This window comes from Pseudopodoces humilis, chromosome 29, assembly GCF_049639895.1.
Source record: "Pseudopodoces humilis isolate 2021_Gansu_Grassland_sample_001 chromosome 29, ASM4963989v1, whole genome shotgun sequence".
In the NCBI taxonomy this organism is placed as follows: Eukaryota; Metazoa; Chordata; class Aves; order Passeriformes; family Paridae; genus Pseudopodoces; species Pseudopodoces humilis.
Genome location: NC_142228.1, coordinates 679,238 through 696,449, shown reverse-complemented (window position 1 = coordinate 696,449; position 17,212 = coordinate 679,238). Strand labels below are relative to the sequence as shown.

General features: G+C 68.2%; 2 protein-coding genes across 2 annotated transcripts; one reads left to right on the top strand and one right to left on the bottom strand.

Moving 5' to 3' along the window:
• Positions 1 to 720: 720 nt before the first annotated feature.
• On the bottom strand, positions 721 to 10,048 carry PPP1R9B (protein phosphatase 1 regulatory subunit 9B). Its single transcript, XM_014260988.2, has 10 exons — positions 8,764 to 10,048; positions 5,719 to 5,851; positions 5,503 to 5,623; positions 5,324 to 5,428; positions 4,890 to 5,025; positions 4,657 to 4,809; positions 4,511 to 4,564; positions 3,478 to 3,707; positions 2,141 to 2,237; positions 721 to 828 (listed from the first exon to the last, which is right to left on the bottom strand). Exons 1-10 carry the CDS (start codon positions 10,045 to 10,047, stop codon positions 775 to 777), a joined length of 2,367 nt encoding a protein of 788 aa, XP_014116463.2. The 5' UTR covers position 10,048; the 3' UTR covers positions 721 to 774.
• A 1,444-nt stretch (positions 10,049 to 11,492) lies between these two features.
• On the top strand, positions 11,493 to 14,887 carry SGCA (sarcoglycan alpha). The gene is made up of 9 exons (XM_014261018.2): positions 11,493 to 11,822; positions 12,282 to 12,431; positions 12,854 to 12,993; positions 13,068 to 13,140; positions 13,215 to 13,413; positions 13,558 to 13,720; positions 13,792 to 13,997; positions 14,152 to 14,178; positions 14,352 to 14,887. The coding sequence occupies exons 1-9, from the start codon at positions 11,783 to 11,785 to the stop codon at positions 14,557 to 14,559; spliced, it is 1,206 nt and encodes a 401-aa protein (XP_014116493.2). The 5' UTR covers positions 11,493 to 11,782; the 3' UTR covers positions 14,560 to 14,887.
• Positions 14,888 to 17,212: the final 2,325 nt, after the last annotated feature.

The following is a 17,212-nucleotide window of genomic DNA, read 5'->3' as shown; positions in this document are numbered from 1 at the left end:
CCCAGGGAAGGCGAAAGCCCCGGACTCGGGGGGGGGCGTTGGCGGGGCCGGGGGGCACCGGGGTGTCCCCACAGAGGGGTGCCAGGCAGCCCCCCATTCCCGGGGGGGGGCAGTGGGGCCGTGCCCCCCCATCCCCTGCGGGGGTTGGCAAAGGCTCGGGGGTCCCCCCTGCCCGGCGATGGTGGCACTGAGGGGCAGGGGGGGACACTTGGGGTCCCCCCCATGGCGGTGGTCCCGGGGTCACCTCAATGTGGGGCTGGGGGTGAGTCCGTGGGGGGGGGGGGGGGACAAAGGCCCCCGGGCCCCCCCGGCCGCGCTCCAGTGAGTCCCAAGAGAAGGAGCTGGGTCTGGGGGGGGCTCCCGGTGTCCCCCCCTGCGCTCCCCAGCATGGCTCACATTTGGGGTGGGGGGGACATTGTCCCGTGTCCCCCCCGCCAGCGTCCAGCCCGGTGCCAGCTGTGTCCGGGGCCGGGGGGGTCCAAGGGGGGGGGGAGGCCTGGGGGGGGCCGCGCCCCCTCCCCACGGGTCCATCACGTCACCACGAGACTCACACTGGACACAGACACGAACGCGGGGTGTCCCCTGTCCCCCCCCGGACCCCCCCCGCTGTCTGTGCCCCCGTGGGGGGAGTGGGGGGCACCAGGAGGCCTTGGCGGGGTCTCGCCCCCTCCCCGCTGGGGAAGGGCTGGGGAGGGGAGGGGGCAGGGCCGGGGGGGGGGGGGGGGGGGTCAGAGGGGCCCCCCCAAGCCGGAATCGCTGCGGTTTGAGGGTGGTTTAGGTCGGGTTGGAATTTTTCAAAGTCTGCAGCTTGGCCTCCAGTTCGGAGATCTGAAAAACAGCAAAGGGGACAGGTCTCAGCGGGGGGGGCCGGGGGGGTCACTCCGGGGACAGCGGGGGGGGCACGGGATCGGGGACCAGCGCTGCGGACCGGGAGATGGGGACACAGGACATGGGGGGACAGGGGGAACACTGAGGGGTGGGGACACAGGGAGGGGGAGTGGGGGGGGGGGGGGACAGAGGGACACGTGGGGGACAGACTGGGGGGGCACGGGGGGGACACAGAGGTGGCTGGGGGGGCACACGGGGGGACACAGAGGTGACAGGGGGGGACACAGGGGTGACGGGGTGACACAGGGGGGCACACGGGTGGGACACGGGGGGGGCACAGGGGTGACAGGGGTGACTGGGGGGGCACAGGGGGACACACGGGGGGCACAGGGGGGACACACGGGGGGACACACGGGTGGGACACGGGGGGGCACACGGGGGGACACACGGGGGGACACACGGGGGTCACAGGGGGGCACACGGGGGGCACAGGGGGGCACAGGGGGGCACACGGGGGGACACACGGGGGGCACACGGGGGTCACAGGGGGGCACACGGGGGGCACAGGGATGGGCTGGGATGGGGAGGGGGCTGCAGGCAGGTGCTGGGTGAGTCTCTGTGGGATGCCAGGGGACGTTTTGGGGGTGATGGAGGTGGCTGAGTGGGGGGGCTCTGCTGGGTGTTGGGGACCTCCCCGCTGTGCCCTGGTGCCCCCCGGCCGGGCAGGGCCGGCCCCGCCCCCGTGACCCCCCCGGGCGGGATCCTTTGGGATCCGGTGATCCCGGGGGATCCGCCCTGCCCCGCACGGCCCCGGCCCCACGGCGGGGCTGGCGCGGGATCCGTGGGGCTCGTTGGGGGATCCAGCATGACCAGCATGGGATCCCAACGCCCGTCCCCGGGATCCCCGGGATCACCGGGATCGCCGCGCGCGGCCGGGATCCGCTGCCCGGGCAGATCTTTCTCGCTCCGTTAGGGGACGTCAGGCCCCAGAGCTGAACCCGGGGCAGATCCACTGCAATCCAGAGCGGGATCCAGGCCCGGCAGGAGGCTCGGGGCGCCCGAGCAGATCCCGAGCCGATCCCGAGCGATCCGGCGGCGGGAGCAGGGTCCGGCGGGAGCAGATCCCCCACGATCCGGCGTGGGATCCGTGGCTCAGTCCGGAGCTCCGGGGCCGCCCGGCGGGGTCCGGCGGCCGAGCAGATCCCGGCGGCCGAGCAGATCCCCGGGATCCATCGCTGGCGCGGCGGGAGCGGCGTGGCCGGGCGGGGCGGGGGGGTCAGGGACATCCCGCGTCCCGGCGCCCCGTGCCCACCTTCTCCTGCAGCTTCTCCATCTCCTCCTTGTGCGCCAGCTCCGACTCCTCCAGCACCCGCCGCTGCGCCGTCTCCTTCTTCAGGAACTCGATCTCCCTGCGGGGACGCGCAGGGGTGGCCGCCCGTCCCCACGGCCAGGGCACCGCCCGGGCATGGCGGGCTCGGGGGGCTCGGGGGGCTCAGGGGGCTTGGGGGGCTCGGGGGGCTCGGGGGGCTGCTGGAGCCCGGGATCTCCGTGGCCGGGGATGCTCAGGGAGGAGCTGCTGCCCCACGGACCGCGGGATCCTGGAAGGGCTCGGGCTGGAAGGGAGCTCAAAGCTCACCCATGGGCAGGGACACCTCCCATGGTCCCGGGGTGCTCCAGGCCCCCTTGAGGGACCCACGGCCAGGGGAAGGTCCCTGCCGTGGACAAAGGGTGCCCAGGGAGGATTTGGCACCTCAGGGATCTGTCCCTGCCCAAAGGGACCCCTCGAGGGTTCCACACCAAGGGCACAGGGACAGGGGCTGCCCGGGGAGGAGCCGGTGTCCAGGGGATGGACACACGGCCAGGGGATGGACACACAGCCAGGGGATGGACACACGGCCACGGGATGGACACACGGCCAGGAGATGGACACATGGCCAGGGGATGGACACACGGCCAGGGGATGGACACATGGCCAGGGGATGGACACACAGCCAGGGGATGGACACACGGCCGGGAGATGGACACACAGCCAGGGGATGGACACACGGCCAGGGGATGGACACATGGCCAGGGGATGGACACACAGCCAGGGGATGGACACATGGCCAGGGGATGGACACACGGCCAATGCACCCACGGCCAGGGGATGGACACACGGCCAGGAGATGGACACACGGCCAGGGGATGGACACACGGCCGGGAGATGGACACACGGCCAGGGGATGGACACACGGCCAGGGGAAGGACACACAGCCAATGCACCCACGGCCAGGGGAAGGACACACGGCCAATGGACACATGGCCAGGGGATGGACACACGGCCAGGGGATGGACACATGGCCAGGAGATGGACACACAGCCAATGGACACACGGCCAGGGGATGGACACACGGCCAATGGACACACGGCCAGGGGATGGACACACAGCCAGGGGATGGACACACGGCCAGGGGAAGGACACACAGCCAATGCACCCACAGCCAGGGGAAGGACACACGGCCAATGGACCCATGGCCAAGGGATGGCCCAGCCCAGGGGATGGCCCGGCCCAGGGGCACGGTCTGTGCCCAGGGACAGGGGTGCCGGGGGATGGGACACTCTGGGGACGGGTCCCTTCCCGAGGGGACAGCGGGGGCTGCCCTCACTCACTTCTGCTGGTACTCCTTGATGAGCCGCTTGGCCTTGCTGTACTTGCGCTCCAGGGTCTGGTACTGGGCCTGGGTCTCCTTCAGGTGCTCGTCCACGGCCTGGCACAGGTTCTGCGCCTCCATCCAGTACCCCTCCAGCTTCTCCATGCGCTCCTTGTTCTCCTCCACGCTCTGCTCCAGCTGGGCCTTCTCGGCCCTCCAGCGCGCCTTCTCCTGCTCCAGGCACTGCAGCTGGGGACAGCGGTGTCACCGCGGGCTCCCCGCCGGGGAACGGCCATGGGGGGTGGCACAGCATGGCGTGGCATGGCACAGACAGGTGACAGGCAGGTGACACAGGCAGGTGACAGGCAGGTGACAGGCAGGTGACAGCCAGATGACAGCCAGGTAACAGACAGGTGACAGAGCCAGGTGACAGACAGGTGACAGGCAGGTGACAGGGAGGTGACAGGCAGGTGACAGGCAGGTGACAGGTGACAGGTGAGAGGCAGGTGACAGGGAGGTGACAGGCAGGTGACAGGGAGGTGACAGGCAGGTGACAGGTGACAGGCAGGTGACAGGGAGGTGACAGGTGACAGGTGAGAGGCAGGTGACAGGGAGGTGACAGGCAGGTGACAGGGAGGTGACAGGTGACAGGTGACAGGCAGGTGACAGGGAGGTGACAGGCAGGTGACAGGGAGGTGACAGGTGACAGGTGACAGGCAGGTGACAGGGAGGTGACAGGTGACAGGTGACAGGCAGGTGACAGGCAGGTGACAGGCTGGTAACAGACAGGTGACAGGCAGGTGACAGGTGACAGGTGACAGGGAGGTGACAGGTGACAGGTGAGAGGCAGGTGACAGGGAGGTGACAGGTGACAGGTGACAGGCAGGTGACAGGCAGGTGACAGGCAGGTGACAGGGAGGTGACAGGTGACAGGTGACAGGCAGGTGACAGGGAGGTGACAGGCAGGACGTGGCCGTGCAGGGCAGCTGGAGAGGGGCATTCAGGGTGCCAGGGTGTCCCCCCCAGCCCGGGCAGGCAGGACCCCCCCTCACCTTCCTCTTGAGCTGCTGGATCTCAGCCTCGGTCACGGCGTGTTTGATCTGGAGCTGTGGGAGAGCCGGGGGGGCACGGGGTGGGCACGGGGTGGGCACAGCCCCCCTCCCCGGGCACCCCCTGCCCTTCCCCGACCCCTCCTCACCTCCTTGAACTTGTGCACCAGCTTCTCGGGGTCCATCTCCACGGGGGACAGCGCGTCCTCGTTCTCGGCCAGCTCGAACACCTCGATGGCCATCTCCCCGCTGGGGAACATGGGGCTCATCTCCTCCTCCTCGTCCGTGGCGTATTCCCCGGTCTGCGGGGGGCACGGGCCGGCCTTGGCACCTGGGGGTCCCCAGCGTGCCGCCCCCAGCCCCGTGTCCCCTGTCCCCTCACCTCCTCGTCATCCTCGGTGTACTGGGTGTAGCGCTGCTCCATCATCTCCCGCTGCCACCGCTCCTGCTCCAGCGTCTGCTGGATCAGCTGCGCCACCTCGCTCTGCTCGCCCGGCTTCTCCCGCCCGATCAGGAACCTGGGGGGCACCGCGGGTCAGGGGGCACCGAGGGGCACAGGGGACATCCATGGGACACAGCCAGGGGACACCCGGGGGACACAGCCAGGGGGGACAGGGGGACATCCCTGCGCCTCTCTGGGAGCGCTGGGTTCAGGGGGCGTTGTGGGGGCTGGGGATGAGTTGGGGGCACCACGGTGACACTCTGGGGGGAGATGGGGCACTCTGGGGACAGGCTGAGGGGACAGGCCGTGGGGCAGGGGTCCCCAGGGCGCTCAGCACGCACTGGGGGGGGTCTCGGGGGTCTCGGGGCTCCTACCGGACGCGGCCCTTGGTGTTCCTGAGCACGGAGGCGGCGAAGCTCTGCGTGACCCCCACCAGGCTGGTGCCGTCCACCTCCACGATCAGGTCGTTCACCTGGATCCTGGGGACAAGGACAGGTCACAGCCCCTGGCCGGCCCCGGCAGGGCTGCGGCAGCCGGCAGCTCCCGGCCCTACCTGCCGTCCCGGTGCGCCGCCCCGCCTTCCGTCACCGTCTTGACGAAGATTCCCAACTTCTCCAGGCCCATGTCGGCCCCCGCGCCCATCCCGATGATGCTGATCCCGAGCCCTTCCGAGTCTGCGGGGACACACACAAGAGCCGTGTCCTGCCCGGGTGGCACCTCCAGGGCGCCCTGGGGGTCCCGGGGGGCGCTTTGGGGGGCAGGAACCCACCTTTCTCCAGCTCCACGGGGAACAGGTCGAGCCTCTCCACCCTCTTCTCCAGCTCGTACTCGGCCGAGGCCGCCATGGGATCCACGTCCTCATTGCGGCGGTCGTAATCCTCGTTGGAGTAAGTGCTGAACACCTGGGGGGCGAGGGGGGCTCAGCCGGGGGGGAAACCCCCCTGGGACCCCAAAATCTGGGATGGGAACCCCAAAAAACTGGGCTGAGAACCCCAAAAATTTTGGCCTGGAACCCCAAAAATTTAAAATGAGAACCCCAAAAATTTGGGATGAGAAGGGTTAGGGTAGGAACCCCAAAAATTTGGGCCTGGAACCTCAAAAATTTAAGATGAGAACCCCAAAAATCAGAGCCAAAACCCCAGAATGCTGCGCCTAAAACCTAAAAAACAGAACCAAAGACCCCAAAACCCTGAGTCTGGAACCTAAAGAACCAGAGTCCAGAACCCGATCTAGAACCCGATCTAGAACCGAGTCTAGAACCGAGTCCAGAACCCGATCTAGAACCGAGTCTAGAACCCGATCTAGAACTGAGTCTAGAACCCGATCTAGAACCGAGTCTAGAACCCGATCTAGAACCGAGTCTAGAACCCGATCTAGAACCCGATCTAGAACCCGATCTAGAACCGAGTCTAGAACCGAGTCTAGAACCCGCTCTAGAACCCTATCTAGAATCTAGTCTAGAGCCCCAAGAGTTTGAGCCTGGAACCCAAAAATCTGGGATGGGAACCCAAAAAATCGGGAGGGAAGGAGGGAAGGGAGGGAAGGGAGGAAGGGAGGGAGGGAGGGAGGGAGGGAGGGAGGAAGGAAGGAAGGAAGGAAGGAAGGAAGGAAGGAAGGAAGGAAGGAAGGAAGGAAGGAAGGAAGGAAGGAAGGAAGGAAGGAAGGAAGGAAGGGAGGAAGGAAGGAAGGAAGGAAGGAAGGGAGGGAGGGAGGGAGGAGGGAGGGAGGGGAGGGAGGGAGGGAGGGAGGGAGGGAGGGAGGGAGGGAGGGAGGGAGGGAGGGAGGGAGGGAGGGAGGAGGGAGGAAGGAAGGGAGGAAGGAAGGAAGGAAGGAAGGAAGGAAGGAAGGAAGGAAGGAAGGAAGGAAGGAAAGGAAGGAAGGAAGGAAGGAAGGAAGGAAGGAAGGAAGGAAGGAAGGAAAGGAAGGAAGGAAGGAAGGAAGGAAGGAAGGAAGGAAGGAAGAAGGAAGGAAGGAAGGAAGGAAGGAAGGAAGGAAGGAAGGAAGGAAGGAAGGAAGGAAGGAAGGAAGGAAGGAAGGAAGGAAGGAAGGAAGGAAGGAAGGAAGGAAGGAAGGAAGGAAGGAAGGAAGGAAGGAAGGAAGGAAGGAAGGAAGGAAGGAAAAGATGGGGTGCCTGTGGTGCCTGAAATCCCTGGGGGTGAACCCCAGACCCTCCCTGGCCCAGCTGGGATGTGCCACCAGGCCGCTGTACCCAGGCTGGTGACATTCTGTCCCCTGGGGGCTGTCGGGGAGGGGCTGGCAGATGTCCCTGGAGGGGCCCCGGCCCCTCGGTGCGGCGGAGCGCTGGATTAGGGACAACACACGGGGATAAAGGCTGGCCACAAAGGGATGAGTGTCAGGGGACAAAGGCCGGTGACACCCAGGGACGGGCAGGACCCCCCCGTGTGGCACCCAGGGACGGGCAGGGGACACACTAATGTCCCCCTGTCCACAGGAAGGGCCTGGGGGGCTGTGGGGGTCTCCTGCGGTGCCCCCCATCCTGTCCCTGGGCCCGGGGGGATTTGGGGTGTGGGAGGGGCCTGGAGCGGGTGCCAGAGGGAGGGGCTGGAATGTGCCCCCAGTGCGGGGCTGGGAGGGGGTCCCCAATGTCACCCACCCCCCTCCAGTGGGTTTGGGGGGCTCAGCATCACCCGGGCAGGGATTTGGGGTGCTCTGACACCTGGGTGTCCACCCCACCCACCCCCACAGGTGCCCCCCAGCTGAGAGGCTTCGGGTTGAGCAGAGCACGCCAAAACCCCCCCATCCGCGGGGTGAGAAAAGCACCCAAAAAACCCCCAAAACCCCCATCCACGGCCAGGGCACCTCCCCCCGGGCCGGGCCGGCTGCATCCCCCGAGGCCACCCTGGGCACGCAGCCCCGCAGCTCAGGGCCACCAGTGTCCCCTGGCCGGGCCACGGCAGTGCCTGTCCCCCGTCCCAGGTGGGGCCACCCACCCGCTCTGACTCAGAGCCAGAATATAGGCCGGGCTCTAAAAATAACCCGGCTCCGGCACAAAGCAACCGCTGCTCCTGCGGTCGGGGGGATCCGTGCGGGAGGGAACACCCCAAAATAGCTGCACGGCCCCTTTATCCCCCCCCCCCCCCCCATCCCGGGCGGAGACCCCCGAACCCCGCAGGATCCCTGCCGGGAGCGGGGGGTGCTGCCGCCCACCCGGCCACGCTGCCGAGGCACTTCCCCTTCCTCCCCTTCCTCCCCTTCCTCCCCTGCTTCCCCTTCCCGAACCGTCCTGGGCACGGCTTTGGGCACGGGGGGGGCACATCACGGCCACCGTGTCCCCAGGGACCCCCGGCAGGGAGGAGCCCCGGCCCCGGGGGGGTGCCGAGGGTGGCCCAGCCCCGGCCCCTCACACCGGGGTCTTCCGGGCATCCCCACCCAAAATATCGAGGGGTTTTGGGCCGGGCCGGTCCCGGCGGGGGGGGTGGCACCGGCTGCTGTGCCTGGCCCACCGCGGCGGGTCCCAGAGCCCCCTGTCCCCATCACAGCGGCCCTGGGGCGTCCAGGCACGGCCCTTCTGTGAGCAGCTCATCAAGCAGGCCCTGCTTCCCCCAGCACGGGGACGGGGACAGGGACAGCCCTGTCCCACGGGGGGCACGGGCACACAGACCCCCAGACCCTTTTTCTGTCCCCACCAAAGTGGTCATTCTATGGGGGTCACACACCCCATGCTGGGCTGGCCATCACCCTGGGGTACCCCTCACCCTGGTACCCCTCACCCCGGTGTACCCCTCTCCCTCGTGCCCCTCTCCCTGGGTTCCCTCCCCTCTCCCCAGCCGCCCCCATGCCCAGCCAGGCTCACCTGGATGGGGGCCGTGCTGAACTGGATCTTGCGGTTGGGGACGGGCTCCTCTTCCTCGGACAGCCCCGGGATCTCCACGCAGCCCGACTCGGGCTCGTACAGCCCTTCGGCCTCCTCCTCCTCCTCCAGCCCGCTGCCCCCCGAGTCCTCCCCGAGCCCGCTGTAGGCACTTATGTCCACCAGGTCCGCCTCGGAGAAGTCCTCCTTCTTGGCCTCCTCGGAGCCATCGCCCTCCTCCGCCCGCTCGCCTTTGACGCCCTCCTCGCCCGCGGCCACCCCCGAGCCCCCATCCAGCCGGGGGGCTGCGGCCGCCGGACCCTCGTCCCCTTTGGCCGGTTGTGGCGCAGGCACCGCTTCACCCGCCACTGCCGCCGCCTCCTCCTCCTCCTCCTCGCCCTCTCCGCTCTCCTCCACCTCCACGGGCTTGATCTTGCAGACCTCCTGCACCCTCGGCGCGGCCGCCGCCTCCTTCTCCGCCGGCCGCCCGCTCTTCCCCGCCGCCTTCTCCTCGTCGGGCGGCCGTGCCCGGCCCGGGGCGGCGTGGCCATCGCCCGGGCATGCGGTCTCTGCTCCGGGCGCGAACACCCTGGGCCTCTTGGCCACCACCTTGGCGTTGAGCGGCGCGGCCCTGCCCTGCGCCTTGTGCAGGTTGTTCCTCAGGTCGGCCTTCTCGAAGACGGCGCTGAGCTGGCTCACGGTGGGCGACACGGCGTCCGCGTCCAGCTTGTCCAGGGACTCGGTGCTGCCGTTGAACCTCACCACCACGTCCAGCTTGCGGTCCTGGAAGCCGGCGCGCTCCTTGCGCAGCAGCAGCTTGGTGGTGGTGGCCTTCTCCTGCGGGCTCCTCTCGAAGATCTTGCGGGTCTCCTGCAGCTTGGAGAAGGGTTTGTCGGGCTTGGAGTCGAAGCGGCTGACGCGCTCCGAGACGCTGGTGCCCAGCTTGAGGAGGCTGCCCTGGTCCACGCTGTCGCCGAGGCTGCCGGCTCGGGGCAGGGACAGGCGCACCGGCTTCTCCTTGGCCTTGGCCAGGTCGCAGGCGCCCTCGGGGCCGGGCGCCGTCCCCATCTGCAGGAACATGTTCTTGATCCGATGCACGTTGGAGCCATACTTCTTCCCGCGGCTCTTCTTGCCGTCCTCGCCATCGGCCTCCTTTGTGGGCGCCAGGGCCTGGATGGTGGCCTCGTAGGCGTTCCGGTGCGGGGACGCGCTGCGCAGCCCCCCGGCCCCCGCCGCGCCCCCGGCCGAGGGGGACCCCCCGGCCCCGCCGGCCTCGGTCCTCAGCATGGTCCCGGCGCCCGCATCGCTCGCCGCCACCGCCGCCGCTGCCCCCGGGCCCCGCGCCCGCTACCGCGCCATGGGCGGGGGGCTGTGCCGGGGGGCTGTGCCGGGGGGCAGCGCTGCCCCGGCCCGGTCAGGCCATGGCCATCCCGCGGGCCCCTCCGCCGCGGCGCTTCTTCCTTCCTGCCTTCCTGCCTCCCTCCCTCCTCCTCCTCCTCCTCCTCTTCCCCTTTCTGCGCGCCGGTGATGGAGCCGCCGCCGCCGCCGCCGCCGCCGCCGCGCTCTGCCCGCCCCGCTGCCCGCAGAGCCCTCTGGGTCTGAGCAGCGCTCGCTCTTCCTCTTCCTCAGCCGCGCTTCGGCCTCAGCGCCGCCGCCGCCGCCGCAGCCCGGCCATGGGGACCCCCCTGCGGTCCCCTCCCCACGCCCGCACCGGGGTCCCCTCCCTGCGGCGGGGCCCCCCCGGCAGCCGCGCTGTGCAGTGTGGGGCCCCCCCCCGCCGGCTCGGCCGCTGCTGCCACCCCCCGGCTCTGTCCCCGCGTGTCCCCCGCTTCTGTCCCCGCGTGTCCCCCCCCCGGCTCTGTCCCCACGTCCCCCTCCCCAGATCTGTCCCCGGCTCTGTCCGCATGTCCCCCCCCCCCCCCCCCCCCCCCCCCCACCCCTCAGTTCTGTCCCCATCTCCCCCCAGCTCTGTCCCCGTGTCCCCTCAGTCTCGTCCCTGCACCCCCCAGTTTTGTCCCCAACCCCCCGGATCTGTCCCTACATCCCCCCCATCCTGTCCCCATGTCCCCCCCAGGTTGGTACCCACATCCCCCCGCGCCATCCCCGCGTCCCCCCCCGTTTGTCCCCAGTCCCCCCAGTTTGTCCCCACTCCCCCCAGGTTGTCCCCAGTCCCCCCAGGTTGTCCCCGTGTCCCTTCTGTGCCCGCCCCCCCCCGCTCCCGTCCCCACACGCCCCCTGCTCCCCCCGCCCGGGGCTCCCCACCCCCAAAGCCCCCCCGGTGTCCCCACAGGACCCCGATTGTCCCCCCCAGGTGCAGCGCAGCCCCCACTCGGTGTGGCGGGAGGGGACACTGAGGCAGGGGGCGGGGGGGGGGGTACACTGCAGCCCCCCCGTTCTGCACGGGATATTTTGGGGGGGATTATTTGGGGTTTTTTGTCTTCCCACCGAGTGAGAGGGCGAGGGGGGCAGACCCGGCCCCTGTGGCCGTGCTGGGGGTCCCCGCTGTCCCCTGTGCGGGGAGGGGGGGACAGGGGACACCCCTGGTCCGCAGTGTGGGGGGCTCGGGGGCAGCAGGACCCTGCAGATGTGTGATTGTCCCCTCCCCGTGTCACCTCCGGCCCTTTGTGCGTGACGAGCGGTGACGCGACACGGGGGGGCGGCCCCCCCACGACCACCCCTCCCCTCCCCTTCCGCCACCGCCCCCCCCGCAGGTCCCGCTCGTGTCGCCGTCCCCACGGGTGGGCACACGCGTGTTCCCGTGTGGCTGCTGCCCGTGCCGGGGGGGCCTCGGCTGTCCCCAAGTGTCCCCAAGCGTCCCCCCCATCCCTCTGAGAGGGGGCACCGGGACAAACCCGCCCTGGGGACACCTCAGGGTCCCTCCGGGGGACACGGGAGCCCCTCGGCAGCCCCGCAGCTCCCGGTGACGGGAGGTGGCGGTGGAGGGGTGTCCCCTGCGGGACCCCCCCGAGGCCCCCCCGGCCCCGCTGGCTCCGTCAATCAGCGCTGGCCCCGTTCCGGGAACATGGAGGGCCCCGAGCTGCTCCGGCTCTGGGCGCTGGCAGGCGAGTGACAGCTCTGTCACCCCCGGGGGACACGGCCCGGGACCCCCGGCAGGGAGGGGAAGGGAGGGGGGATCCCAGAGTGGGGAGGGGTCGCACAGGGGGTGCAAGGGGGGGTAGGACGGGGGGGAACGGGGTTGGGACGTGACAGAGCTAAAAAAAACCGCCCTGTCCCGGGTGCCAGCGGGGTCTGGACAGGGTGGGGACATCAGAGGGACTTTGTGTGACGGCCAGGCCGAGGGAAGGTGCTGGGCCCATCCTGTCCTTGTCCCCATCCCCTCCTGAACTCCTCCGGCTCTGCCTGGGGACACCTGGCCCTGCAGGGACCTTCCTGCCCCTCGGAGTGTCCCCAGGGCTCTCTGGGCACCTGCGGCTCGTCCCGGCGTCCCTGGGCACTGGGGAAACTGAGGCAGGGAGGAGCCGTGGTCCCAGCCCTGGCCTCAGCCCCGTGTGTGGCCACAGCCCTGGCCCTGGGGGTGTCCCGGGCCGCTGTCCCCGAGCACCGCGTCCTCCCCGACCTCCGCCTCTCGGCCGAGACCGGAGCCATCTTCGTGCACGAGCTGGAGCGGGAGCTGTTCCTGGAGGCCTTCTCTGGGAGCGAGGATGATGATGGTGAGGGCCGGGATGGGGGACTGGGGGACTGGGGGTGGTAAAATGGGGGGCACTGGCCAATGGTCCCGGCCAGGTTTGCCCCAGCTGGGCTGTCCGTCTGTCCATCCGTCCGTCCACCCCTCCCCTCCACACATTTGGGGCTCCCCCAGCACCGCCCCAGCCCCTTGGGGGGTCCCTCCATGAGGGATCCCCTCGATTTGGGGCCACAGCTCAAAAATGGGAGCGGCACCCCCAGGGCCTTCCCTTGTGGGGAGCAGCAGGATGGGGCCGGGCTCCCCGGGCAGGGTGGGGGGCACAGCCGGTGACATTCCGTGCCCGGTCCCCGCGTGTCCCCGCAGCCCCCGTGACATTCCGTGCCCGCTCCCCGCGTGTCCCCGCAGCCCCCGTGACATTCCGTGCCCGCTCCCCGCGTGTCCCCGCAGCCCCCGTGACATTCCGTGCCCACCTGTGGGACCACCCGGACCTGCCGCGGTGGCTGCGCTTCGTGCAGCGGGACCCGGGCCAGCCCGGCTTCCTGTACGGCTGCCCGCTGGCCCCCGAGCTGGGCACCCACCGCATCCAGGTACGGCCCCCGCGGGGTCTGGGGTGACCCGGGGGCAGGGCTGGCCCATCCCAGGTGTCCCCGTGTCCCCTCAGGTGCTGGCCTACAACCGGCGCACCTTCGCCACCGCGTCCCGGCTCCTCCTCATCAGCGTCACCCCCGCCCCAGGTAAGGCCGGAGCGCCCCGAACCGCCGGGCCCTGCCCAGGGGTGTCCCCGAGGGTGCCACCCGTGTCCCCGCAGGTGGGGACGCACCGTTCCAGGCCGAGTTCCTGGTGGGGAACAGGAACGTGGAGGAGCTGCTGCCGGAGGCGGCTCGGGAGCTGTTCCTGCAGGCTTCGGCGGGGCTCTGGGAGCGCGGGGACCTGACCCTCATCAATGTCACCTCGGCCCTGGACCGCGGCGGCCGCGTCCCGCTGCCCATCGAGGGCCGCAGGGAGGGGTACGGCGGGGCCTGGGGGGGCCGGGGGGGTTCCCGGGACATCCTCGGCCTCCCCGCGGGGGTTTTGGGGTGGCACGAAGGGTGGAGGTGAGCGTGCGGGGTTTTTCTCACCGCGGGCGGGTTTCGGGGTGCCCTGCCCCGCAGGGTGTACGTCCAGGTGGGCTCGCACAGCCCCTTCTCGCCGTGCCTGGTGTCGGCCGTGTCCCCCCAGAGCCGCTCCCGCTGTCACCGCGGCCAGCGGCCCCTCGCCTCCTGCTACGACACCTTCGCCCCGCACTTCTCCATCCGCTGGTGCAACCTCACCCTGGTGAGACCCCCGGAGTGTCCCCCCGCCCCCCGGAGCCCCCCCAGCCCCTCCTGACCCCCCTTTCTCTGCAGCTGCAGGTCTGGCCCAGCCCCAGGACGCCGGGGCCGGAGTGGGGGTCGGGGGTGCTGGAGGAGGGGGGCGGATTCGAGCCCCCCACCGGGGCTGTTCCCCGGGAGCTGCTCCCCGCTTTCCTGGTGACGCTGCTGGTGCCGCTGGCCGTGGCCGCGCTGCTCTGCTTGCTCCTGGGCCACCTCATGTGCTGCCGCAGGGAGGGACTGTGAGTCTGGGGTCCCCCCACCCTGCCAGCACACGGGGACCCCGGCCCGGCTGTCCCTTCCCCCCCGCCGGGACCCCGGAACAACCCGGGCGTGGTGAGAGCCCTTCTCACCCTAATTATCGGGGTTTTCCCTTATTTATTTTCTGTTTTGTAGGGAAAAACGGGACTTGCAGACGTCTGAGTAAGTCCTGGCTGAGCTGTGGGGGTGCTGGGGGCTGCCTTGGGGGGTTGCTTTGGGGGGCTGCTTTGGGGGGCTTTGTTATGGCCGGGCGTGGGGGTGGGCAGGAAAAGGGGGACAGGGAGCAATCGGCTCTTTGGGGGTGTCACCCAGCTCCGTGGCCGCTGTCCCCGCAGCCTGCAGCTGGTCCATCACAGCTCCATCGCGGGGGACACGCGCGAGCTGCGGCTCATGGCCCGGAGCCGGGACGTGCCCCGGCCGCTCTCCACGCTGCCCATGTTCAACATCCGCACGGGCCAGCGCCCCCAGCCCCTGCCCCGCGACGGGGCCCGCGACCCCCTCATCCCCCAGCCGGGAGCTTCTGGGGGGACCCGGGCCCACTGAGGAGGTTTTGGGGGTCCCCGGGTCCACTCAGGAGCTTCTGGGGGGACCCGGGCCCACTGAGGAGGTTTTGGGGGTCCCCGGGTCCACTCAGGAGGTTTTGGGGGGACCCAGGCCCATTCAGGAGGTTTTGGGGGTCCCGGGCCGACTGAGGCGGTTTTGGGACAGCCCCAGGCTGGGAAAGCGGGGTCCGGGTGGGTTTCGGGGGGATAAAAGCCCGGCAGAGGGAGGAGGAGTTGCGGGCCTGGCCGGGCTCTGGCGGGAGGATTTGGGGTGTCCCCGCTTTAGGGTGAATTTTGGTGTGGGAATAATTAACCCTTTAGTGACGAAATGAGGCTTTTCTGCTTTATTTAGGGGGTGGGTTTGGGGGTGCTCAGCCACGACCCCTCCCCATCAAAACTCACAACCCCCCCCCAAAGGCTGGGGTGACTCCGAGTGCCCCCCCCAGCCCTGCGGGGGGACAGGGGAGCGCGATGGGGCCGGGGGTTGGGACAGAGGGGGGGACACGCTCCCAGAGCCCCCCCGGAGCCCCCCAGCTCACCTGGCTGTCCGTGTCCGCCTGGATCCCGCCCGGAGCCCCCAAACGCTGCTCTCAGAGCCGGGCGCCCCCCAGGACCCCTCCCCGCAGCCAGGGCTGCCCCCGGCCCAGCCCCTCGGAAGAAAGAGCCCCTTTGACGGAGCCCCCCCGGCAGCCGGGGGGGGAGGAAGGCTCGGGGGCCCTGCGGAACAAGGGCAGCCATTGATGGAGCGGGACAGGGGCGGCACCGAGGGCTCGGCCCCGCCGCTGGGGAGGGGTCCCCGCGTGCCCCCCGCCATGGGGAGGGGGCACAGAGTGGGCACAGCCCCCTCCTCCCCCCGGACCCCCGTCACCAGTCAGGGGCGCCGGCTGGGGGGCTCGAAGTGGGGCACCCCCACACTGGGACCCCCCCTCACCCCTCTGCCCCAGTTTTGGGGGTCTCCCTGTGCTCACCCCACTCCCCAGCTCTCCCTTTCGGGGGTCACTCTGAGCTGAGCCCCCCCAAGCTGCCCCCCCAGCCCTTCCTCCCCTCGAGCCCCACTGATCTGGGGACACAGACCCCCCCCAAGCCCCTTCCTTTGGGGGGTCCCGGCCGCTCTGCCCCCCCCCCAGCCCATCCCAACCTCCCGCTGGGGGTGGGGGGTGGATCCCCCCCTTCCTTCCTCCCCCTCCTCACCCCGGGATGGGGCTGGGGGAGGAGGAGGAGGAGGAGGAGGAGGAGGAGGGGGAGGAGGAGGACGGGCCGGGAGCGGAGCGCAGAACTCGCCGGGAGCAGAGCGGGATCGGCCGGGAGGAGAGCGGGATCAGGGATGAGGAATTCCCACCATCGCCCACCCAGGACCCCCCCCGAGCCCCCCGAGAAGCGGCGCAGAGCAGCCCGAGGTTGGTTGGATCATTTCACATGCCTTTATTTCAGCAGTCAGGAAAAAAAAAAAATATATATAAAAAATCCATTCAGATTTTCTTTTTTCTTTTTTTTTAAAAAAAAAAAAAAAAAAAAAAAGGAAAAGAAGGAAAACCCCCAAAACCACTTTAAAATTATTAATTAATTAGTTAATTATTATAATACATGATACAGACTAGGTACAAACCCCGGGAAAAGCCGGGAGCTGGGCCCGGCAAAGGGAGTGGGTTCGTGCCCCTCCGTGCCCGGGGAGGACGCGGGGATGGAAGGAGGGAGGGAGGGATGGAAGGAGGGAGGGAGGGATGGAAGGATGGAGGGATGGAAGGATGATGGATGGATGGGTTGGATGGATGGATGGATGGAGAAAAAGCTGCTGGAAGATGATGAGCGGAGCTGAAGTTCCACCTGCCCAGCCTGGAAAACCGATGGATTCCTCTTCCCCCTGGAATTTTGTGCCTCTTGCTTTGCGGGATTTGCCCGTGGGGTGAAGGACGGGGGGGTTGGGGGGTGGAATAGCACCTTTGGAAAATTCCCGAGCGGAGCTGAGCAGCAAAAAAACAAAACCGGGGGGAAACAAACCATAAAACAGAGGGGAATTAAAGGAGAGCAAGCTGAGACCTCTTCGGAGGTTGTAGCACCAGGCGGTCCCGGGGTTGAGTGTTCCGGGACCAAAATTTAAAGAGAATATTTAAAAATAATAATAATTAAAAAACGAAAACACAAAAAAAAACCCCAGGATAAAAATCCTGAGGGAAAGAAACCTCCAAAGGAAATAAGAGAACAACAGAGCAACCAAAGAGAAAAAAGAGGGGAACACGAGGGGGAGGAAATTAGCACCTTTGCTCTGAACCTGGCAGGAAAGTCCCGGCACGGCTGAAAAGCTCCAAACGAAGCTAAAAAACAACAAAAAAGTAGAAAAGAACCCCAAAACTCCGAGTGAAAAAGACGATGAAGCACCCCGAGAGCGGTGAGGTAGCCATCCGGACAGGGGCGTCAGCGCAGGGCCGGAGCTGCTCCGCGGCTTGGGAGTGAATTGCTTTTGCTGCCTGAATAAAAATAAAATCAGCGACAAACAACGAACAAAACAAACCCCCCAAAAAAATAAAAATCACTATAAAAAATAACCAGAAGGAAAGGAAATGGAGAGAACTCAAAATCAGCGTTATCCGAATAAAAACGTGAAGGGGAGAGGGGAGAGAAAGAGGGAAAACGAGGGGGGAAAAAGCAAATTATAG